Source organism: Sminthopsis crassicaudata, chromosome 3, assembly GCF_048593235.1.
Source record: "Sminthopsis crassicaudata isolate SCR6 chromosome 3, ASM4859323v1, whole genome shotgun sequence".
NCBI lineage: Eukaryota > Metazoa > Chordata > Mammalia > Dasyuromorphia > Dasyuridae > Sminthopsis > Sminthopsis crassicaudata.
The window spans coordinates 479078999-479103758 of NC_133619.1; the positions used below are offsets into that span (position 1 = coordinate 479078999).

The 24760-nt window shown below is 38.6% G+C and overlaps 2 protein-coding genes across 5 annotated transcripts in view; one reads left to right on the forward strand and one right to left on the reverse strand.

Moving 5' to 3' along the window:
• POLR1D (RNA polymerase I and III subunit D) overlaps nt 1-5209 on the reverse strand; it is a 59647-nt gene extending 54438 nt beyond the window's left edge. The window contains exon 1 of one of the 3 annotated variants that reach the window (XM_074303588.1): nt 5009-5209. Coding sequence is in view for 2 of the 3 variants with exons in the window: in XM_074303586.1 (XP_074159687.1) it covers nt 4587-4612 (26 nt within the window). In the remaining variant the exon portion in view is untranslated. Of the gene's footprint in view, nt 1-4586; nt 4804-5008 lie in introns of those variants that run through there. The other 2 variants (XM_074303586.1, XM_074303587.1) reach the window with 2 other exon arrangements.
• LNX2 (ligand of numb-protein X 2) overlaps nt 4385-24760 on the forward strand; it is an 86852-nt gene continuing 66476 nt past the window's right edge. Inside the window, exons 1-3 of one of the 2 annotated variants that reach the window (XM_074303584.1) lie at nt 4385-4645; nt 5982-6359; nt 7219-7388. The gene's annotated coding sequence lies outside the window, so the exon portion shown is untranslated. Of the gene's footprint in view, nt 4646-5981; nt 6360-7218; nt 7389-24760 lie in introns of those variants that run through there. The other variant, XM_074303585.1, reaches the window with a different exon arrangement.

A 24760-nucleotide genomic window follows, 5' to 3' on the forward strand; every position in this document is an offset into this window, starting at 1 on the left:
ATCTTACCTTGAATTTCTTAAAAAACTTTAAAATCTGCTAGTTTAGCAAGACCAACTTTCAGCTCCCTTCTGCTTCCCAACTCCTAGAAATTAGGAAGCCTAACCCATTTTTTTTCCTGTAATGTTATTATGTGTTTAATTATTTTTCTATTATGAAGTTGACATAGGGGCATTAACAGTAACACATACCTTAATGTGCTCCAGTCTTTGATTACACATTCATACATTTATTATGCCCATTTGGCTAAACTCTAGCCACCGTATACAATTTTTATACATGTATGTGTGCGCGCGCATGTGTGTGTACACACACACACACACACACATATGTATTAAGAATTTTTAATAGTGGAATCACTGAGTTTAAGGCCAAGACCAACTTGTTCTAGCTTGATTCCCTATAGCCAGATTGCTTCCAGAAATAATTCTTCAGTTTGTACTATCAACAGCAATGTGTAACTGAACTAGCTTCCTTAAATGGACTTTCCCTTGACTGACATGAACTATTATAGTTGGGAAAATAGATTAGAATGATGAGAGTTCATAGCTGTTTTAGTTTGCATTTAAAATTATGAGTAAAACTGAATATATCTTCAAATTTTTGTTTACTATTTGAATTTCTCGTCTGTGTATTGTCTATGTATCACTATTCTTTGTAAATGAGTATGACTGTTAAAACTTTTTAATATATTCCATGTAAATTCTGTAAGCATCAGATATTCATCTCCTCATGATGTTTCTTTTCATCTCAGTTTTACGAATTTTCATTTAGAGAAAGTTTTGTATTACATCAAATATCTCAGTCTCTTCCAAAATCTTATCTTCCATGCCTTTCATGGTAAAGATTTTATTTGACATAATGGTTAGAGTGCTGGATTTGGAATCAGGAAAACAGATTCAAATCCCACCTCTGACACTCACTAATTACATATCCATTGACAAATCAAATGTAAATCAAATGATTTACATCTATAAATGTACATAGAGATAATGTAAATAAAACATTTTCCAAGTCATTATAAAATTTTTCATTTCTTGTATATATTTTAAAATTACATTCTCTTTCACCTGATAATACTCCCCACCCCACCCCTTTTTTTTTTTTTTTTTTTTTTTTGCTGAGGCAACTGGGGTTAAGTGTCACACAGCTAGGAAGTATTAAGTATCTGAGATTGGATTTGAATTCAGGTCCTACTGACTTCAAGGCTGGCACTCTATCCATTGTTACCATCTAGCTGTTCCTATGTCCCCTTTTTGATTGTTCTTATCTGACTCTGTATTTTCTTTCTTGGTGCATCTTCCTTAAAACCAGTTAAATATGGCTCTCTCTTAAAGTTCTGTTGTCTTTCTCCCAATTCTTATACCTCTCTCTTGCTCTACTATATTCTGCTCTGTATCTTGCTGATTGTATTTGCCTTATCTCCATTAAATTATAGACTCTGAGGATAGGAATTTTGTTATTCTTCCATCTTTGTACATATTGTTAGATGACTTGCCTAATGTCAAACAGGTAGCAAGAGAGGTAACATTTTAACTTAGACCTTTTAATTTCATAAACCTTGTTCATTTTTCATGTTGCTACTTTAGTTATTGCCTTTATTTTTAAAGAGCAATTGTTTGTATTTTTTCCTCTCATATACAAAATCAAGGTGTCAAAAGTATTATTGATTTTTTTTTCATTTATATAATAATTGGGACAACTATCTAGTTATTTTCTAGTCTAATGGGACAAGTCTACATTCCTTCCAGGATACTATAAGCTCCTTGATGCATGGGTTTTTTTTTTCTCAGTTTGTTTTTATATCTCCAAACTCCTGCTCTAATACCCAGCAAACAGTAGACACTTAATCGGAACTATAAAAATCAGATCTACCTACTATAACTGCTTTCTAACAAAGTAAAAGCTATCTAACTTCTATTATATGCCATCCTAATAACACAATGCTACCTATGAAGTTGCTGGGAATGGAGGGAGAGAATAAGCATAATTATAATAAGCTGACAAGATACCAGACAGTATGCTAATGACTTTTTACAAATGTTATCTCTTTGACCTTCACAACCCTGTGTGATAGGTACTATTGGTGTCCTCATTTTACAGTTGAGGAATCTGAAGTAAACAGGCCAAGTAATTTCTTCAGATTCACAAAACTAGTTAAGTTTTAGGATGGATTTGAACTCAAGTCTTGCCACCCTAAGCTCAGTTCTCATCTATTGAGCCACAACCTGCCTTATTTAATATGTGAATTGATGACATATAAAGTTGCTAAGAACTCTGGAAGAAAACTCATTTTGATGCTTGCTTCCTAGCAAAACCTAGTAATGTGCTTCTTTACCTTTATACCTTTTGTTTTCAGATATGGAATTAGATTGACCTTTTTTGCTTTGGCAAACTATACATATGCAAGCAAATTATAGGGTGGAGGGTAGAGCCTAGCTTTGTTATGGAAATAATAATAAAGCACAGGGCAAAACCAGTTAAGAGCAACTAGAGGCAGAGATGTGTCAGAAAAGAACTAAGAATAAGGTGAGGAATCAGAGAAAAGGGGAATTAACCAAGGAAGGGTGAGGCTAACTTATTAGCTAATTAGCTAACAATTATCTAGGGAATAAAAACCTTGAAATTTCAAATTGTATAGAAGCTGATTTTTCTTCACAATCCAAAGTAGAGTAAAGACGCAATACTTCTGACTTAGACTAAGCATAGAAATAGCTGGCGAGAGGCAGTGTGATAAATGGAGAGAAGTGTAGACCTTGAACTAAGGAAGATCTAAGTGCAAATGCTACCTCCGATGCTCCCAATCTACATTCAAACATTAGCAAATCCTTTATAGTATATAACTATAAGTATAGTATATAGGTATAGTATATAATCCTTATAGTAGGTGCTAGATGCTTATTCCCTCCCCCTTTTATTTGTCCAGTCCTAGAGTCCTTCCTTTCTACCTACCTCTAGTAGATTTCTCAAACTGGATGCTCTGTAACGAACATAAAACTTAACCTGCCAAAATCTGAAATCATTCTTTCCCTCTAAACTCTCCCCTCTTCCAAACTTCTCTATTACCAATTCATCTTACTATCTTCTTTCAATCACCCAGGCTCAACACAAAGTGTCATTCTTGATTCCTTATTTTTATATAATCAATCAGTTGTTGAGTCCTGTCATTTCTACCTTTGTAATACTTCTTATAGATGTTCCCTTCTGACTTTGTGAGCAGCCAAGGTAAATCCTTATCACCTTAGCCCCAGAGGAGAATCACCATGGGTTGGTCTCTCCTGACTCAAGACTGGGCACACTTCCATTGCATCCTCCATTCAATCAGGCAGTTTCACCGGTTACTCGACATGACTGGTTCTTTATCTCTAGACTGGACTCCTGGTTTCCTTTATGCCTCACCTTGGCAAGCCCTTGCCCTGTCCTTCTTATAGTATGGGGACAGAGGGGTCTATGATTATCTTCGATTCATTCTGTACATCTCTTATTCGTACATAGTTGCTTACACTTTATTTACTTCATTAGATGGTGTGGTTCTTGAGAACAAGAACTGTCTTCAGCTTGTGTTTGTATCTCCTGTGCTTAGTCCACAGTAGGTAAATATTGACTGAGTGCAGTTTAAAAAGAATGAGGAGGGACTGGTCTGAAACTTTTACCAACTGTTTACCAGCAGATCGGCCACATTCCCAGTTCCTGCCTCCACAATCTTTTATGCAACATTTTTAAAGTAACCAAATTCAACTACCAATTCTCAATCCAGAAGTTTTTAACATTTTTGGCGCTGTATCATAAATCCCCTTTGGCAGTGAAGTCTATAGGCCTCTTCTCATAATGTTTTTAAATGCTTAACATAATATACACAGGATTACAAGGAAAACAATTACATTAAAATATAATTAGCAAAAATTAAATAATACATTTAGTTTCCCCACATACAGTTTTTTTTATTCTCTCTCAAAGCTGTCAAAATTACTTTCCTGTGGCATGACAAAACTTCAGTTGCCGATTTCCATTGTATTAAAAACTCTAGCCTATGGGGGCCATATTTTCAAAATATTTCTATCCCAGAATCTAGCGTAGTAACACTATAGGCATTTAAGTGAAAACCCGATTTATTAATGCAATAAACACGAACCAAGAGCTATGGGTCCCTTCTGCTGTTTTTTCAACATTTATTCTTGACTATTTAACCTCAGAGCCTATCCATGTTTCTTAATAACTAACAATAGTCAGAATGAGCCCTACCACTTTTCCATCACTCAACACTATTTCCAATCCCGGGTTTGTTTGGGGGGGGGAGGGGGAGGAGGGAAGAGGAAGAAAAGGTGGATTGGGGGGAGGGGTCACCAGTTCTCATTTCCTCTCCCTGACCGCCCGCGCCCCTCAAGGCAGGGTGCTCAACCCTTTCCTTCCCCAGACCAAGGTGCCGGTCTTCCCTTCTCCTCGGCTCTCTCCCAAGCCCAGGTAGCTCGGCTCCTCCCCGATCGCCAGCCGATGGGCCCGGCCTGACACTGGCAGACGCCGGGGCCAGAGGCCCCTAGATGCCCTCCGTCTCCCCCGGCTCAGGTCCCGCCGACGCCCAAACCGTTACCTCTCCAGTTCCTCGTCCTCTTCCATGGCGCGGTCGAGGGCAGCTTCCGGGCTCCTCAGGTGGTGAGGGCGGCCCCGGGGATGTGCCCCATATCTCGGTCCCGGCGGGTTGAGCAGGAAGGAGGGAGGAGCCAGAGGAGGAGCCGCGGCGGCGCGACGCGGCGAGGACCGGGCCGAGGGCGGCGCCTCCCGGCGGCTCGGGCACAGCTCCCCTCCCCCCCGCCCCGGCGAGCGGCCGCCTCTCACCTGGCGGGGCCTTGGCCTTTTCACCTGACAGGATCTTTCCTCTCTTCTGGACAGTTCTTTTCACCTGACAAGCCCACCGATCTCGGGATCCCCGCCTTTACTTAGGAGTCCTCTCACCTCACCTGGTGGTGCCCTACTCCCCCCCCCAACCCTTTGGGAGTGGTCTTCTCCCCTCACCTGTCCAGGCCTTTTCCCCTCCTCAATTGGCAGGGTTCGTTACTACCCCCATTCCCAGCAGGTGGGACCTTCTCAGCCGGGTACCTTAGGGGTTACATTCAGCTCCGACTCCCCACAAAGCACCTTTCTCGGAATAGGCGAGCGTCCCCTCCCCCAACCCGACCCAACAGACGCTGCGCGCCTCGGACCATGGGCCTGCCTTGCCCGCACCCGCAGCCCTCGTGGGGAGTCTTGCGGAGGCTCCTCTCCGAAATCCACGCGGGAAGCAAGGGTGGGAATCTCGGCTCGCTTTATCAATTGCTTGAGGGAGTAAAGGGAATTCGAACAGTGGCCTCCTTGGGGGATCCAGTTCCTGCCTTGAGGCTCAGCTGGCGCAAACGAACAAGTCTGATTTAAACTTGGGAGAAACGAGGTCTGCCTCTTCCTTTCTCCTCGGGCCCGGTGGTGCCCCTGAAAAACCTTGTCTCTCCCTCATTTGCGCTCTCTTATCCTTGATCCAAGTAGTTTCCTTTTCTTTTGGGAATTCCTTCTCTTCCAGATATCCCAAATCCCACACCCTGAATCTCTCCGTCCTTTTTCCGTACTGTTTCCTTTACTCTACCATCCCTTTTCTCGCCCTCAGGTGCTTTCTCACATGTTTCTCCTCTCACCCATTCCCTCATTTCCACCTCCGCCCCCTTTGCTCTTTTCCCTGCTCCAGTTTGTCTTCTCCCACCATTGCCACATTTCCCCAAACCTTTCCCCACTAGTTTTCCTCCCCCTGATACATGTGACTCTTCCTTTCCCCCAGCTGTTCCACTCCCCAGTGGGGCGTGAGCCTTGGGGAACCCTTATAGCCAGTCTTCGGTAGGGAAATCAGGCAAGTGAGGGAGACAGCCCGGGCCAAGGAGCCAGAGGGTGGGGAGGGGCGAGTTGAGGGAGCAACAGGGCGGGGCTGACTCACTCTAACCAAGGCTGGCTCTGCTTGTTTCAGCCCCGCCCTCTAGGCTCTTTGGTTGGTCAAAACTCTCTACGCTCCACCCTCTCCCCGACCTGAGCCGCGTCGGATTGGCTGGAACATGTGTCGGGTTGGGCACTTCGGTCGAGGGAGCTAGCCCCCGGGATGCGAGCAATCAGGGGTGGTTGAGGCGTAAGTGAAGTCTTGGCCGGAGTTTGCCTCTTGCCAGGAATCCCGCGGCGGAGGCGGCGGCGGCGGCGGCGGCTGCGGCTCCGGCTCCGGCTCCGGCTCCGGCTCCTCTTGGTGGAGCGGAGCGGGATCACGTCTCTCCTCCCCCCTAAACTGGCGGGGGCGGACGAACGGACCGAAGCTCTGGGAGCCCAGTGCAGCGGTGGGGCAGCCCTCGATTCCCGGGTAAGTAACTTTGGTCTGTGCCTCACGTTTCGCTCCCGTTTGCGTTCTCGTCGTAGCCTCAGAGGCGGTAGCGTCTGCGAACGGGGCTCAGGTGCCAGCGCCCGGGGGGAGGAGCAGCGGTCGCGCAGCCTTCGCGGCGCCCCTTACACCAGGCACCGCGCCCTCGCCTTCCTGGTTGGCCGCTCTCAGTCCGAGGGGAGTGGAGGAGGAAGCCTCGAGTACGGTCTTTTGCCCCTCGAGCTCTGCTCCGGACCAGGGCGCGGGTGGGTGTGGGGCTGGCACATCTGGCTGCGGGAGGGACGTCTTCGCTGTCTGCTGTGCCGATGGGCGCTCCGGGAGAAGGCTTGGCGAGGAGAGGCATTCCAAGTGACCGCTTCTTGTAGTCAGCCTCGCCGGGACCGAGGACCGCGCTTGTGCTGCTGAACCCGAGGTCGTGCTACGTGCACCGGCGGGGAAAGGAGCCCTGGCTTTGCTTTGGGCTGTCGGACGACTCTTGCTGATTTTACCCGGGAAGGGGAGAGGGAGGTGGTCCCTCCTTTTGCCGGCTCATACCCCTCACCTGTTGCCTCTTTTCACCTCCCTTTCCGGCAAGCAGTGAGGATGGAGGAGAGCGGTCTGACATTATCGGTTCCGAAATCGCTGCGAATAGTTGTGAGGGGGCACATTAAGCCCTCTTCTCAGGAAGTAACACTTTTTTCCAAACCTTAAATGTCATAGGCAGAAGACTCTACAGTTACTTACCCTGTCTAGAGTGAAGATTGAAAGGCAGCGGGCAAAGAGCTGGTCGTTGGGACGGAAGGTCTGAGCTCTAGTCCTCCATTTAGTGGTCCCGGGCAAATCATTCACTTTTTTACTCTAGGTGACTAACGTGCACAGAGGGTTGTCAGGTTTTTCACTGGTGGAAGTTCCCTCCTCTGGGACTGCTTTAGGACGGATAACTGGCTATAAATGGCAGAGGTGGTGCGGATTTTCCTGGACCGTGGAGTGATCTGAGAATAAGCAATCTATTAAAATGAACTCACCGGTCCGGTAGGTCTCTTTACAGTGGAGATTTTTCCAATTTTACCCCGTTAGTAGGTGCTTAATAAATGTTTGTTGAATTTAGTTGAATTTTAGTACTCTAATTTATATTGTTTGAATACAAGTAACCTGTTCTTTCAGATACTACTTTTCAGTAACTGCATTTTTAAAAGTAAGGCTACTTGAAGAGCATATTTTTTTAAGAAATAGAAAAGTCACAAGTCTGAAAGGGAATGGAGTGACTGCAGAAAGAAGAAACAATTATAGTTCTGTTAGTTGATTGTGGATTAAAGGAGTGACTATCACCCTCAGAATTCGTAGGTGCAAAAGCTTACAGTTAGGAGTTTAGTCTTCCTAACTCTCCACAGGATCTAAAAGGTTATTGTTGGAAGGGACTGAAGAAATCATGCAAATCAGCGCTTTTATTTTACAGTTGAGGAAACTAAAGCCCAAATAGGCAAGAGGATCAATGTTACACACGACTTGGGTTTTGAACCTTGGTGCTCTTACTCCAAGTTGAGTTCTTTCCCTGAACCATCTTCATATGCTTTTAGCCAAGGAAAGTGGTGAGAAAAGCCATAAACTTCGGGGAGAAAGGAAAGGGGATCATCTAACTTGATACCTTCTCTAGTATGACATTATTACTGTGAAACTTGTGCTTTTTTCTCCATACAAATATATTTTGTCTCTCTTCTACCACTACCACCCATTTATTTATTTATTTATTTATTTATTTTTATAAGAAAAGTGAATTGTGACTATATTCTCACAAGTTAAACACAAAGCTAAATTTTACTAGTAGCATAATGAGTAGCAGGTGATGAGCATATGGAAGATGATAGAAAATGTGCTTTGCGAGGCATAACTTCTTTCAGACATATCAAGTGTCTACTGTATTTTGGTCACACTGCTAGTGGAGATAGAAAAAGAGGTTCTATTCCTTTTTTTTTTTTTTTTTTTTTTTTTTTGGTCTCTTGTGACCAGGTTAAGTCTTGAATAACAGTTTGCCATTTTAGTTTACCTAAGATACACAGACCTTTTTATGAGTGAAATGTAGGTCAAATCTGAATCAATGTAAAATAATACCAGTTGCAATTTAAATCCCTCAGAATAGAGTTTATAAACCCCACCGATACTATTTTCCTTTAGTGGAATAGATTCTATTCTTTAATGAATTTCAAGTTGAATGCTTGAATTTTTAATTTTTGTTTTTTAATGCTTATTCTGAAAAACTTTAACTACACAGCAGCAAAGTGAAGTAGATTAGAGGAGAATTACTATAAAATCTAATTTATCTAGAATAATTGGAGTATTTCCTCTCCTAAGAGTGTAAGTGACATGTTGATATCCCTCCCTAAATATCAGTCTATTCATTTGTAAAGTAGAATGGCATCAATATACTGGGTTTTGTTTGTGTATGTGAATAAAGAATATTTTAAACAAAGTATGTTATATAAATGCATGAATTGAAAATGGGCACCTTTTCTGCAGCTTCTAGGTTTAAAGAATTCCTAGAGGCTTCAGAGGTTAAGCCTCAGGTCACAAACAAGTCAATATGGTCAGAGGTGACATTTGAACCCAGGTCTTCTTAGCTTTCTGGCCAGCTCTCTACTCATGCTCCCTCTATCAGTTTTCAGATAATTTTATAATAAAAATTTATTACATATTTACTTTATATTCTTCACATGATTAGTATTCTCTCGACTATTCTATTACTCTTAGGACTGTCTACTTTACATAGAGGAAGACTAAAGCTTCAAAAAGTTAACTTCCTGTGTCATGTAGCTAATTGGTATCAGAACCAGATTCAGGTCTCTCCTGACTCCTAGTCCTTATCTGTCCAAAATTTACAATAAATTATACAGTAATAAAACTAAATGTTTATTTAATGATTTAAACACTCAGTATGAAATACTATGACTATAAATATCTGGGATTGGGCCATATTTGTACTTTTCTAATAATTTATCTGTAATTTAAAAAAATAAATCTCTGATGTCATCTTTTTGCATATTTGCTTCATTTTCTCATTAAAATTCAAATTAATAGAAGAAAAACTATTTTTAAGCTTTCAATTGGTTTCAATTTTGAATAAGTGGGAGTGTTCTGAAGTAGCCTAATGATGTGGTCTTATGTGGATTTTGTCTCCAGAATTCCCTTATTAGTATAGTCTTTGAAGTCTTGATAAGAATTCTTGAAAGAGGTATGGTAAATGATTATGTACTGTCTATTATTACAGGCAGGGTTTAATTAAATAAAATTTACACATCTTTAATTACACATCCTTAATTGCTTTTGCCAAATTTCACAGAAACTGGACTTTTGATGCTGATGATGAGAGTGGAGAATTTTATGGAGGAAAAAAAAAATCTTATTTTCACTCAAAAGAGAGAGAAAGATAGGATAGAGAAATACAATATGTGAGGAGAAAATATACAAGTTGAGCATAAATACAAGCATATCATAATATTTCAGCTGATCCATGATGTCTGTGGTAGTTACTATTTTCTAATAGTGTAGAAACCTACCCATTTATCATACCCTTGACATGTACAATGCTTATCCATGTTCTTCCATAAATCCTTGGAAGGTTGTTCATCCAGCATGCTTGCGTCCAGGACTTTTTCCCAAATCTTTTGCCAGTGCTTGGATACAAAGGAGGCATATTCAAGTTCTCCAACAGTTAGTTATGCTTTTATTTGACCATATAACCAGACCTACTTTCTTTACTGGTCATTGTCTAATGACTGAAACTTGCTTCTTTGGTAAGATGCAGTAGACAGCTTTTGTCCATCATGAGTGCAAATTTACTTCTTTAGAAACTGATACTCTGTGGCTTGTAGCTATAATACATCACACCAGGAGAATATTATGTGAAAAAGAAGAGCTTTGCTTTAAGGAGAAGCTGAGGATCATTAAATATATGCTGCACTGTTTTCCTCATGCATTCTCACTCGGTCTACCCTTCCTGTTCAGTTTTAGGCTTGTCTCAGTTCCATTTGCATTCTCTCCCCCAAGAGATAGAGTCTTTCTGGAGTTTGTTTCTCCAATTTACTCTCTTGGTGTGGACAACAGGTATTCTCTCCCCACTTGATTTTTTCCTTCATGGATGATACTTTGCAGGTAGTTAGTACTCATTAAAACTTTTCATTTATTCCTTCACAAAGTTTGGTAGAGACAAAATGTTCTTTTTTAAAATTTCAGATATTTTTAAAATTAATTTTATAATTATAATATTTTTTTGACAGTACATATGCAATTGGTAATTTTTTACAACATTATCCCTTGTACTCCCTTCTGTTCCGAATTTTTCCCCTCCTTCCCTCCACCACCTCCCCTAGATGGCAGGCATTCCCATACATATTAAATATCTTATAGTATATCCTAGGTACAATATATATGTGCAGAACCGAATTTTGTTGTTGTTATTGTTGTTGTTGCAAAGGAAGAATTGGATTCAGAAGGTAAAAATAACCTGGGGAGAAAAGCAAAAAAATGCTAACAGTTTACACTCATTTTCCAATGTTCCTTCTCTGGGTGTAGATGATTCTGTCCATCATTGATCAATTGGAATTGGATTAGCTCTTCTCTGGGTTGAAGATATCCACTTCCATCAGAATACATCCTCATACAGTAACATTGTTGAAATATACAACGATCTCCTGGTTCTGCTCATTTCACTCAGCATCAGTTGATATAAGTCTCTCCAAGTCTCTGTATTCATTCTATTGGTCATTTCTTACAGAACAATAATATTCCATAACATTCATATATCATAATTTACCCAACCATTCTCCAATTGATGGACATCCATTCATTTTCCAGTTTCTAGCCACTACAAAAAGGGCTGCCACAAACATTTTGGCACATACAGATCCCTTTCTCTTCTTTAGTATTTCCTTAGGATATAAGCCCAGTAGTAGCACTGCGGGATTAAAGGGTATGCACAGTTTGATAACTTTTTGGGCATAATTCCAAATTGCTCTCCAGAATGGTTGGATTCTTTCACAACTCCACCAACAATGCATCAGTGTCCCAGTTTTCCCACACCCCCTCCAACATTCATCATTATTTGTTCCTGTCATCTTAGCCAATCTGACAGGTGTGTAGTGGTATCTCAGAGTTGTCTTAATTTGCATTTCTCTGAACAGTAGTGATTTGGAACACTCTTTCATATGAGTGGAAATAGTTTCAATTTCATCATCTGAAAATTATCTCTTCATATCCTTTGACCATTTATCAATTAGAGAATGGCTTGATTTCTTATAAAGTCAATTCTCTATATATTTTGGAGATGAGGCCTTTATCAGAACCTTTAACTGTAAAAATATTTTCCCAATTTGTTACTTCCCTTCTAATCTTGTTTGCATTAGTTTTGTTTGTGCAGAAACTTTTTAATTTGGTGTAACCAAAATGTTCTATTTTGTGATCAATAATGCTCTCTAGTTCTCTCTTGGACACAAACTCCTTCCTCCTCCACAAGCCTGAGAGGTAAACTATCCCATGTTCCTTCAATTTATTTATGATTTCGTTCTTTATGCCTAAATCTTGGACCCATTTTGATCTTATCTTAGTATGTGGTGTTAAATGTGGGTCCATGCCTAGTTTCTGCCATACTAATTTCCAGTTTTCCCAGCAGTTTTTGTCAAATAATGAATTCTTATCCCAAAAGTTGGGATCTTTGGGTTTGTCAAACACTAGATTGCTATTTTTATTCACTATCTTGCCCTGTGAACCTAACCTGTTCCACTGATCAACTAGTCTATTTTTAGCCAATACCAAATGGTTTTGGTGACTGTTGCTTTATAATATAGTTCTAGATCAGGTACAGCTAGACCACTTTCATTTAAATTTTTTTTTTTCATTACTTCCCTTGAAATTCTCGACCTTATGTTTTTCCATATGAATTCTGTTGTTATTTTTTCTGGGTCATTAAAATAGTTTCTTGGGAGTCTGATTGGTATAGCACTAAATAAATAGATTAGTTTAGGGAGTATTGTCATCTTAATTATATTCGCTCGGCCTATCCAAGAGCACTGAATGTCTTTCCAATTATTTAAATCTGACTTTATTTTTGTGGCAAGTGTTTTGTAATTTTGCTTATATAATTCCTGACTTTCCTTTGGTAGATGAGATATATTCCCAAATATTTTATCCTACCGACCGCTATTTTGAATGGAATTTCTCTTTGTATCTCTTGCAGTTGGATTGTGTTGGTAATGTATAAAAATGCTGAGGATTTATGTGGATTTATTTTGTATCCTGCAACTTTGCTAAAATTCTGAATTATTTCTAATAGCTTTTTAGCAGAGTCTTTGGGGTTCTCTAAGTATACCATCATGTCATCTGCAAAGAGTGATAATTTGATTTCCTCATTACTTACTCTAATTCCTTGAATCTTTTTCTTGGCTCTTATTGCCGAGGCTAGAGTTTCTTTTTTTTTTTTTTTTTTTTTTTTTGTTTTCTTTTTTCTTTTCTTTTTTTTTTTTAATTTTTTATTTTATTTTATAATTATAACATTTTTTGATAGTACATATGCATGGGTAATTTTTTACAACATTATCCCTTGCACTTACTTCTATTCAGATTTTTTCCCTTCCTCCCCCAACCCCCTCCCCCAGATGGCAAGCAGTCTTATATATGTTAAATATATTACAGTATAATTCTAGATACAATATATGTGTGTAGAACCGAATTTTTTGTTGCACAGAAAGAATTGGATTCAGAAGGTAAAAATAACAGTTTACATTCATTTCCCAGTGTTCCTTTTCTGGATGTAGCTGGTTCTGTCCATCATTAATCAATTGGAATTGGATTAGCTCTTCTCTATGTTGAAGAAATCCACTTCCATCAGCATTCATCCTCATACAGTATCATTGTTGAAGTGTATAATGATCTTCTGGTTCTGCTCGTTTCACTCAGCATCAGTTGATGTAAGTCTCTCCAAGCCTCTCTGTATTTCTCCTGTTGGTCATTTCTTATAGAACAATAATATTCCATAACATTCATATACCATAGTTTACCCAACCATTCTCCAATTGATGGACATCCATTCATCTTCCAGCTTCTAGCCACTATGAAAAGGGCTGCCACAAACATTTTGGCACATACAGGTCCCTTTCCCTTCTTTAGTAGTTCCTTGGGGTATAAGCCCAGTAGTAGTATGGCTGGGTCAAAGGGTATGCACATTTTGATAACTTTTTGGGCATAATTCCAGATTGCTCTCCAGAATGGTTGGATTCTTTCACAACTCCACCAACAATGCATCAGTGTCCCAGTTTTCCCACAGCCCCTCCAACATTCATCGTTATTTGTTCCTGTCATCTTGAGGCTAGAGTTTCTAATACTATATTGAATAGTAATGGTGATAGTGGGCAACCTTGTTTCACTCCTGATCTTACAGGAAAAAAAGGTTCTAGTTTATCGCCATTACATATGATGTTTACTGAAGGTTTTAAATATATGCTCCTTATTATTTTAAGGAATAGTCCATTTATTCCTATACTCTCAAGCGTTTTTATAGGAATGGAGTTGGATTTTATCAAATGCTTTTTCTGCATCTATTGAGATGATCATGTGGTTTTTATTAATTTGATTATTAATATGGTCAATTATAGTAATAGCTTTCCTAATATTAAACCAGCCCTGCATTCCTGGTATAAATCCCACTTGGTCATAGTGTATTATCCTGAGGATGATTTTCTGAAGTATTTTTTGCTAATATCTTATTTAAGATTTTAGCATCAATATTCATTAAGGAAATTGGTCTATAGTTTTCTTTCTCAGTTTTTGATATACCTGGTTTAGGTATCAGTACCATGTCTGTGTCATAAAAGGAATTTGGTAGGACTCCTTCAATCCTTATTTTTTCAAATAGTTTATATATCATTGGAGTTAGTTGTTCTTTAAGTGTTTGGTAGAATTCACATGTAAATCCATCTGGTCCTGGGGATTTTTTCTTAGGAAGTTGGTTAATAGCTTGTTCTATTTCTTTTTCTGAGATGGGACTATTTAAACTACTTACTCTTCCTCTGTTAATCTGGGCAAGCTATATTTTTGAAAGTATTCTTCCATTTCATTTAAGTTATCGAATTTATTGGCATAAAGTTGAGCAAAGTAGCTCCTAGCTGTTGTTCTAATTTCCTCTTCATTAGTGGTGAGTTCTCCCTTATCATTTTCAAGACTAACAATTTGCTTTTTCTCTTTCCTTTTTTTAATCAGGTTTACTAAGGGTTTGTCTATTTTGTTGTTTTTTTTCATAGAACCAACTCTCAGTTTTATTAATTAATTCAATAGTTTTTTACTTTCAATTTTATTAATCTCACCTTTTATTTTTTGAATTTCAAGTTTTGTGTTTGTCTGGGGGTTTTTAATTTGTTCCTTTTCTAACAATTTTAATTGTAAGCCCAATTCGTTGGCCGTCTCTTTCTCTATTTTATGCAAGTAGGCCTGTAGAGATGTAAAACTTCTCCTTATTACTGCTTTGGCTGTATCCCACATATTTTGGTATGATATCTCATTATTGTCATTTTCTTGGGTGAAGTTATTATGTCTGTGATTTGCTGTTTTACCCAATCATTCTTTAGTATAAGATTATTTAGTTTCCAATTATTTTTTGGTCTATTTTCCCCTGGCTTTTTATTAAATGTAATTTTGATTGCATTGTGGTCTGAAAAGGATGCATTTACTATTTCTGCCTTACTGCATTTGATTTTGAGGTTTTTATGCCCTAGTATATGATCAATATTTGTATAGGTTCCATGAACTGCTGAGAAGAAAATACACTCCTTTCTGTCTCCATTTAGCTTTCGCCAAAGATCTATCATATCAAACTTTTCTAGTATTCTATTTACCTCTTTGACTTCTTTCTTATTTATTTTTTGGTTTGATTTATCTAATTCTGAGAGTGCAAGGTTGAGATCTCCCACTATTATAGTTTTACTGTCTATTTATTTTTGCAGCTCTCTTAATTTCTCTTTTAAGAATTTAGATGCTGCACCACTTGGTGCATATATGTTTAATATTGATACTGCTTCATTATTTATGCCACCCTTTAGCAAGATATAATGCCCTTCCTTATCTCTTTTAATTAGATCAACTTTTGTTTTTGTTTGATCTGAAATGAGGATGGCTACCCCTGCTTTTTTGGCTTCACCTGAAGCATAGTAGATTCTGCTCCACCCTTTTACTTTTAGTTTGAATGTATCACCCTGTTTCAGGTGTGTTTCCTGTAAACAACATATAGTAGGATTCTGACTTTTAATCCAGTCTGCTAACTGCTTATGAGGCAGTTTGCCCCATTCACATTTATGGTTAGAAGGACTAATTCTATATTGCTTGCCATCCTATTAACCCCTGCTTATGCTTTTCCCCTTTCCTTCCCTCTTACCCCCCTACCCAGTATTAAACTTGTGAGCACCACTTGCTTTTCACAGCCCTCCCTTTTTAGTATCCCTCCCCCACCTTAAAGTTCCTCCCCTTATTTTACCCCTTTTCCTCATAATTTCTGTATTCCCTTCCCCTTAGCTTACTCCTTCCCTCTCACTTTTCAATGAAGTGGAAGAAGTTTCACCATAAATCGAATATGTCTATCAATACACACTATGTTCATCTCCCTCCTTTCTTTCTCTCATATATAATAGGTTATCTTTGCCTCTTCATGAGATGTAGTACCACCACTTTACACTTTTTTATGATATAATTTCCTTTCCACCTCTAGTTTCTAGGACAAATTATACATATGTTCTTTACATATTTTTATGGCAGAAGTATAGTTCTCAAGATTTCTTTTTACCTTTTTAGAAATCTCTTGAGTTCTGCATTTGAAGATCAAACATTTTGTGTAGATCTGGTTTTTTCATCAAGAATAGATGGAATTCATTTATTTCGTTAAATGTCCACCTTCTTCCCTAGAAAAGGATGCTCATTTTTGCTGGGTAAATTATTCTTGTCTGCATACCAAATTCTTTAGCCTTTCGGAATATCATGTTCCAGGCCCTTCGTTTTTTTAATGTGGAAGCTGCTAAATCCTGGGTTATCCTTATTGTGGCTCCTCCATATCTGAATTGCTTTTTTCTAGCAGCTTCCAATATTTTTTCCTTTGTCTGATGGTTCTTGAACTTGGCCACTATATTTCTTGGCGTTTTGATTTTAGGGTCCCTTTCAGTAGGTGATCGATGAATTTTTTCAATATCTATTTTACCCTCTGTTTCTAAAACGTTTGGGCAGTTCTCTTTGATAATTTCCTCGAAAATAGTGTCCAAGGTCTTTTTCTCCTCACCCTAACCCTAACCCTAACCCTTTTGAATTTTTTATTCATTTTGTCAAGAGTGGCATCTAGGAAAACAAATTGACAAGAGAAACAATTGGTCTGTTTTGGGGGGGATGGGGCTGGATGATGTTAATGGGCTTCCTCTACAGACTGGGGTAGGGTACCAGAGAGCCACTAACAGGACAGAGATGGCTGTGCTGAGTCTGTGCTCTGAGGTTCTGAGAACTTGGAGTCACTCCAGGTGGGGGTTGGGGGTGGCCGGGTTCGGAGAGATGCTACCTTTCCAGGGTTTTAATCTTCACCTCCGGTGTTTACACCCTTTCTGCTGCTCCTTGCTTGCTGCCAAGACAGAATATCCACACTGGGGTAAAAGTCTTTTTGCAGAAACGGCAGAGATCGTACCCCTCCCCCCTCTGGTCTGAGCTGTGTTAGCTGCCTGTCTCACTCTGGCTTGCCTGTCCTCAATTTGTGCCCAGTCTGTTCGACCCTCCTTCGAGCAAACACAGACCTTCTCTGGTGAATTGCAAAGATGTCTTCTGTTGGTGATTATTTGTGGGTTTCTTTTCTGGTCAAGCATTAACTCCAAGGCTTGTCATGAAGTAAGTCCTAAGAGAAAACTCGGAGCTCAAGCAGCTGTCTGCCTCCACTCTGCCATCTTGGCCGGAAGTCCTTATATTCTATTTCTATAGTGTTTTTTATTTAAATAGGTCTCTGGTTTCTGCCCCTGACCCATCATTGGATATGAGATGAAACCTCAATTTTTTTAATGTGCATTTCTCTACTAATGATTTGGAACATTTTCTTTTTCTTGGTACGACAATTGTTAGCTTGGATTTCCTTTCTAGAAAACTACCTCTTCATATCCTTTGACCAATGTGGACTTATGTGTATCTTATTCTTAGCAAGTTGAATTGTTTTCCAATATGTCTTAGAAATTATATTTTTATCCAGAAACTACTGTAAAGATTCTTTCCATATAAACCTGCTTCTCTTCTAATTTTGGCCACATTTGTTTTGCTTGTACAAACACTTTTTAAATTTTATGTAATCAAAATTGTCTATTTTATCCCTCATGATTCTTTTTGTCTTGTTTGGTCATGAGCGTTTCTCCTATCCAGGGAAATTTTGTCTTGGGATATATATATATTGGCTACTAGATGGCTTTCAAGATTTTTCTTCAATTTTTGTCAAATACTTGAATTACTACCCCATAGCTATTTATCAACAACTATATTACTATACTTGTTTGTTTCTATATATTGTGTGCCTACTTTGTTCCACTGATGAGTCTCTTATTTCTTACTCAGTACCTCATTGTTTTGATGCTATATAATAGTTTGAGATCTGATACTGCTAGAACTCCTCAGTTTTTAAAAAATTTACTTGATATTCTTGATATTTTGTTTCTACAAACTGTGCCACCTAACTTCCCCCTCCACTTTTTTTTAGATCTGTAATTTTGTAAAGACTGTTTATAGTTCTTTTGTGTACTTCTAATGTGTGTATTTTGGCAGTAAGTTATCAAGGGTGTATTGCATGTTTCTGTTAGTCAATAAACATTAAGTTCTGAGGACTGTGCTAAATTCTGTGGTTATAAATTCAAAGAAGCAAAAGCAAAAAACAAATAGTTCCTCCCCTTAGGGAGATTGCTATATTTTGGGGACAGACAAAAGCAAGTTGAAAATGGTATGGGGGGCAAGGAATAGATACCGCCTGGTTTGGGCACACAATGGAGTCCTGTCTAAAGAAATAGCTAGAAAAGGGCTAACTTGGGAGCCCACTTTAAAATGGAGAATTTTGGAAGAAGGTTTTATTGTTGTTGTTGATGTTGTTTTTGAGGGGCTGAAGGTGCTCATGTGATGTGGGCACCAAAGCTGACGAAGTCTCACTGGACAAAGTTTCTTGGGAACATGGTCAAGATGGAGTTCAACCCCAGAGAGTATAGCTGGTAATAATAAGGGAAAGGAAAGGGGGAACCCCATTTCTCGGGGCATAGATAATCCCATAAGGCACAGTGTCCCCTGTAAAATGAATTTACAGGCCCGAAAACCTAGATTGATAAATAAAAGGTTTATTTTAGAAATTTGGAAGTAAAGTTAAGTTTGAAAGATGCCAGGGCCAAAGGTGGCCTCTGGGCGGGCAGGATACCCTACATAGCTGGAAGGATACCATGTGTTGGCTGGAAGGGCTCCTGCAACAAGGTTGTTCCAGCTCATTTCTTTTATACCCAAAAGATTGTGGGGAGTTCCAAGTTCTGGCGGGCTTTTCAGTTAGATCAGGTGAGGGCTGGGGGAAGCTGAACAGATAGTGGGGCTGGGCCCGGATATTCAAAGGGTGCCTTTGACTAGAATTTGTAAATCAAGGTCAGCCATGGGTTGGACAATTAGGAATCTTAAAGGGACTTCAACCCCCCTCAGTAAGAAAAGACTAGGTGCAGCTTGCAGCTTGGTCTTTCTTAAAATGGAGGCTTAAGGAGGAATTCTGTTATTTCTTCTACTTGATCTATTTTCTGTAGTTACTATAAATGGAATTTCTATCTCTTCCTGCTAGATTTTGTCAACAATATGTAGTCTCTTCCTCTAGCTTTCTGATATCTTTGATTTTTTTTTTAAAGCTTTTTATTTTCAAAACATATGCACAGATAATTTTTCAACATTGACCCGTGATTTCTTTTAAACCAAGTTGCAAAACTTTTTCCCTTTCTCTTCTCTCTTCCTCCCCCTATCTTCCCATTAACTGGGGGAGGGGAGGAGGGAAGGAAACCTTTGTTGAAATTAGCACAGTCAAGCAAAACAAAAGCACACAAAGTTCATGGCTCACAGATTATACATACACATGTCCATCAGTCCATCACTTCTCTGGATGAGCCTGTTAGCACAGGCTTCCTCTTAGGTTCTGGAGACATGGTTGGTCATTGTGATGGGGGAATGAAATTGTGTTCCCTTTAATCTGTAAAATTATCAGTCTGAAATTGTGTCCCCTTTTGATCTAAAAAAGAAGGGATATTCCTGGCCTCCCAGACTCCAGAGAGTCTATGAGAGAGAAGATATCCTCTTGGTTAGCCATTTCTAAGGCAAATCACCCCCATTGATAGCCAGATCCCCATTCAAATTCAGGCTGAAAAACCCTTCAAAGAAATTTCCATTGGGAGATCAACCCTCAAACTGCCCCCAGCTTCCCTTCTCCCCCCCCCCCCCAAGGAAGATTTGGTCATAAGGTAGGTTTCTTTTTACTCATTTCTTTGCAGAATGTCCAAAGTATCATGCTTTGCCTCTTTGGCATAGCTTCCAGGACCCTGCCCACTGTGAAGACATTCTCTTCTCAGAAAAAAACCTTTTGTTATTTCTCTGCCACTGAGGAAGTCAGTCTCCTAGCAAAGCAATGCCAATAAATTTCCTTTTTTTTTTTTTTTTTTTTTGCCAGTCTAATATTTCAGGTTTCTGAATTCTTTCATGAAGGACCTGTGCTGACCTAAAGGGGATTCCCACGGCTCTTTGCCATTAGAACCACATCATTTGCACTGATCATTGTTCTTAAGTCTTTAAGAATTGTTGTTCTTAAAACTTTAGGAATTGTTTTTGTCTCTCGGAAAAACGTTGTTTTTGTCTGGGATGTACAAGCCTTACCCGTGTTGCAGGAACTTGATAACACTTGTACTCTGTTGGCATAGGCTTTCAAGAATCCAGAATCACCTCCATGGCATATCACTTCAAAGTAAGCCTGAAAAAGTTTTAGAGGGTGTTAATAATGCCATTAGGCTATGTATATAAATATTAACTTTTAGTATCAGGTCCTTGGTCGGTTAAATAACAGACATACTATTGAAGAATCATAAATATTTTGATACTATTTGGTGAAATTGTAATGATAAATGCAAACAGAAGGGTTGGAATTGGTTTGGAATTCAGAGAAAATAGAGCCAATTGAATATTTCTTGTCATTGAAATTAATTTGACAGGATACCATTGTTGGGATACTTTGGAGAAAGACTATTTAGAGAGAGTACTTCATACAGCAAACTGGGACGCTGTTCCAAACTACCACAGTGCATATGTAATATCATGAAAAACTATCCAGATAGCTTTGCCTATGTTAGAAAACCTTCAAATTACCCTTTTAAAAAAAATGTGGGGTTTTTATGCACATTGATACCAGTGATAGTGCCAGACATATTGTGTTTATACACACAATAAAGAAAGCTGAAAAGTGGGGTGGGGGAGTTCAGGGGGGTACCTTACCTATGTGGGAAGTTAAGATATGGCTGACTTGGGTAGGGGAGGTCCTTAAATGCAGATTTTGGAAGTAACACTTCCCTCTTTCCCTGCTTTCAGAGAATTCTTAAGGATGAGTCCTGAAGAGATGCAAGTACTTAGACTGACTTAATCTTACCTAAAAAGGTCCTCTCTGGGCATATAATAAAATCCAAAGTAGTGCAATTGAATAGGAATTGACAGTTTATCAGTTGCAAATTAATAAATTATAAATCAGTCTCTTGTATAAATTTCATTTGTGTGATTTAGTTCCCTAGAACCTGATTACATTATCCAGTTTTAAATTAAATCTATAAAATGAAGACCTTATCTTCAACCTGTGATAATCCTACCAAGACAGATAATATCCAGTGAAATCTGTTCCCTATTTCCATCTTATTCATCCTTTTTCCTCCTTTTCCCAATGTTTAGCTTTTTTTCCTCTACTTTTTCAATTCTAGGAATGTGAAATTCTGCATTATATTATTCAGTTATACCCTCCACAAATCTTTGTAATAGATAATCCTATTAATAGTCATTCCTTTAGGATTATAATTTAAACAAGTGTTTTTTTTTTTTTTATCTCTATTCATAATCTTTTAGCATTTCCCCCCTGCCTCCTACTTTAAATAATTAAAAGGAAAAAAGGGGGGGGGAACCCCCTTTAACAAAATGAGCATACTTCAGCAAAACAAATGACTGCTTTGGATACTTCCAAACATGTACATCTAATTTTTCACTTCTCTATCTAGAATCTTCTTTCTATCTCTATCACTTCTCTAGTTAGAAGTATATGGACACTATAGCTCAACTTAAGCCCTTCAATATTGTGGTTTATGGTTGTATTGATTAGATTTCCTGTTTTTCTTTATAATGTTGCCATTATTACATAAATGTTCAAAATCTACTTGTTTCAGTTTACAGAGGTCTTCTGCTTTTCATAGAAATTCTTATTTTTTTATACTGCAATAATGTTTTATTATAATTTGTTTAGCTATTCTTCAGAAGATATCACCTCTCTATAATTTCCACTTCTTTGTTATTATGAAAAAAGCTGCTATAGATACTTATTTAGTATAATGTAGATGACTGAATTGTGGGAGATTTATTTCTTTTCCATTTTACCCTAGTTCTCAGATTTGTAAATTCTTTGAATTAGCTATTTTCTTAGGAAATGTAAAAATTGTAGTTGAGACCTTTACTTGATTTTCACATATATGTTAACACTTGTTTTTTTGTGTGTGATTAGAATAGTTTATGACATTAATCTAATCAATAGATCTATTTGACATTGATGGGGGAACCCTGAAGCTGTCCTCTGTCTTTGGGGGGAACACTTGAGAAATTCTCCTTGAACTCTCTCTCCCCTACAAAAGATCCGGCCCAGGGAATCAATATAAATAGTTTCATTCTGTTACACACTCTATTGAGTTGAAGATTATTCCAGGGACACTCATTCAATTGGAAATCTTCTATTCAATTGAAAGATTTCAGTCTGTTTCCAACTCATACTGCCTTTCCCCCCCACCCCCAAGATAAAATAGGTTTCTGCTCAATTCTTTGCAAAGGCCCAAAGTAGGAACATGCCATGCCAAGGAATCTCTCTCTCTCCTTTGCATAACTGCCTGTCAGGATCCCCTGCCAAGAAGATATTCTCTTTTCAGTGTTAACCCCTCTTTATCTCTCATCTACTCTGTCAGGACCTGGCAGAAGGTCCAAGGCAGCTTGCTCTGGAATCCTGCCTGCTGAGAGGGCATTCTCCTCTCGGTGTCAGCTTCTGTTTCCCTAATAGGACTTTGCAGAGGCCCAAAGCAGGAACATGCCAGACCAAGGGACCTCTCCTTGGCATAGCTGCTTGCAAGGACTCCCTCCCTGCCTGCTGAGAAGATACCCTTTTCTTTATCTCTCTTCCAGAATTTCTTTTCTAGACCTTTACTTTTCTGTCAGGACTTTGCCACTGAGGAACTTGGCCTCCTAGCAAAAGCTGACTTCTCAGTGCCAATCTCTCTGCCAGGATTTCTCTGCTATATCTTTACTTTTCTGTTGGGACCTTGCCACTGAGGAAGTCTGCCTCCTCGCGAAAGCTGACTTCTCAGTGCCAATAAACTTTTTTGCCAGTCTTTTCAGGTTCGCAAATTCTTTTATGAAGGACCTGCGCCAACCAGAAGGGCTTCCACAACTCTGCCCTTCTCCAAACCTCATTATATAGCTCCTCTATGTTTATCTTTAGCTGTTACAATTTGTGTTCCTTGAGAACAAGATCTGGCTTCTTTTCTCTATATATAATCTTAGTGCACATAGTAAATTCATTAAGAAATCAACTGTTTAGGAGAACTAGTGATTTATTACAACTAAATTTGGCTTTATCTCTACACCTTTCACATAGAAAACATTCAATAAAAGTTTGAATTGATTATGAAGATGACTTCTACCTTCCTTTCCCCTCCAATTACTTTTCTGAAGTTTAGTTCATTATTATTGCTCTGCCATTACAGAGTTCATGAAGTTTCCTCTATACTATTTAGTAAGTTTCTGTGGAAACAGTTTGGAAGTCTAAGGTAAGGAAAACTTATTTCTAAGTATCTGTTTTAAAATCTATATTCTGTGAATCAGTTGTTACAGAAGAGCCTATGTCAGAAACTTGTGAACGCTAAATGTATTTATTTATTGCTAGCTAATTCTGGTTTCTTTAGAAAGAAACATGTGGAAATGTTAGGGGAAATGAAGTAAATAAATCATTAATAAAAATAAACACCTTAATAACTTTGTTTTACCTCTTCTAATTCCCCATCTCCGTTTCCATGGAAACAGGATACAGAAGTCAACCACTGAGAAAAATCCCTTATAGGTTTTAGCTAACAGTTAAACCAAGAATTCAATAATTATATACTTGTGTTACCTAAAGCTATAGAATATATAGTAATTTAGATGGGGAGGGAGCACTTATTACATTTTTTAAATATTAAAACTTTTCTAATTTTTTGAGTATAATAGTTTACTGGAGGAGAAAAGAATTTTTAAGGGACAGGTATATGCTATATTTCTATTAGATAACTATGTTTACTTTTTACCAGCTTTATCTCTATTATTATATTATTATTGTTATAACATTTATCTTTCCCAAAGCCTGTCTTATAAATACCAAGCACATATTACACCTAGATTTCTACATTATTAGGACAAAATTTTATTAACTTCTTTTACAATACTATTTTACTAGTAGTTACTCTTAAAGTCAGATTGCATTGAAAAAGGCTTCTGTGGTAGGGATAGAGCCAGTTATATCCAAAGCTGTTTATATCACCCAGAGCTACTGACAAGGAAGGACAGGTGGGACCAGAACTCCCTAGACACTGATTTACAAGGTAGTAGCATATGTCCTTGTAGAGCAATGTTATTGCAATGAAAAGCCATAAGATGCATCTTGATATCTCGCTTTGGTCTGGAAGGAAATGGGTTTTAGAGTAGTCAGCAACCTATTATGGAATCTTCAGTGGAAGCAGGTTGGATCCACTTGCTTTATAAATATGTGTGCCCCAAACCAGACACAAATGTATATTTTGTATGAGACTGTTAGAGGGTGATGGACACTTTATAAATGGAAGTATTATTCTGTTGCATATTCACCCAAATTGATTTTAATAACTAAACAAAAAACCCACAAACTTTCCATTTGAGTTTTATGAAAGCATTTTGAAGACTATAGCTCAGGAAAAATCAGTGAAGGTCCAAATGATACACTGTCAGACCAGTCAGAAGGAAGAAACATCTAAGTATGACTCGTGCTTGATCCTTGCTCTTGGTCTTTTGGATCAAAATAGAGTCAAGTCATTAAGATCCCTTTCTTATTAGGTTACTTG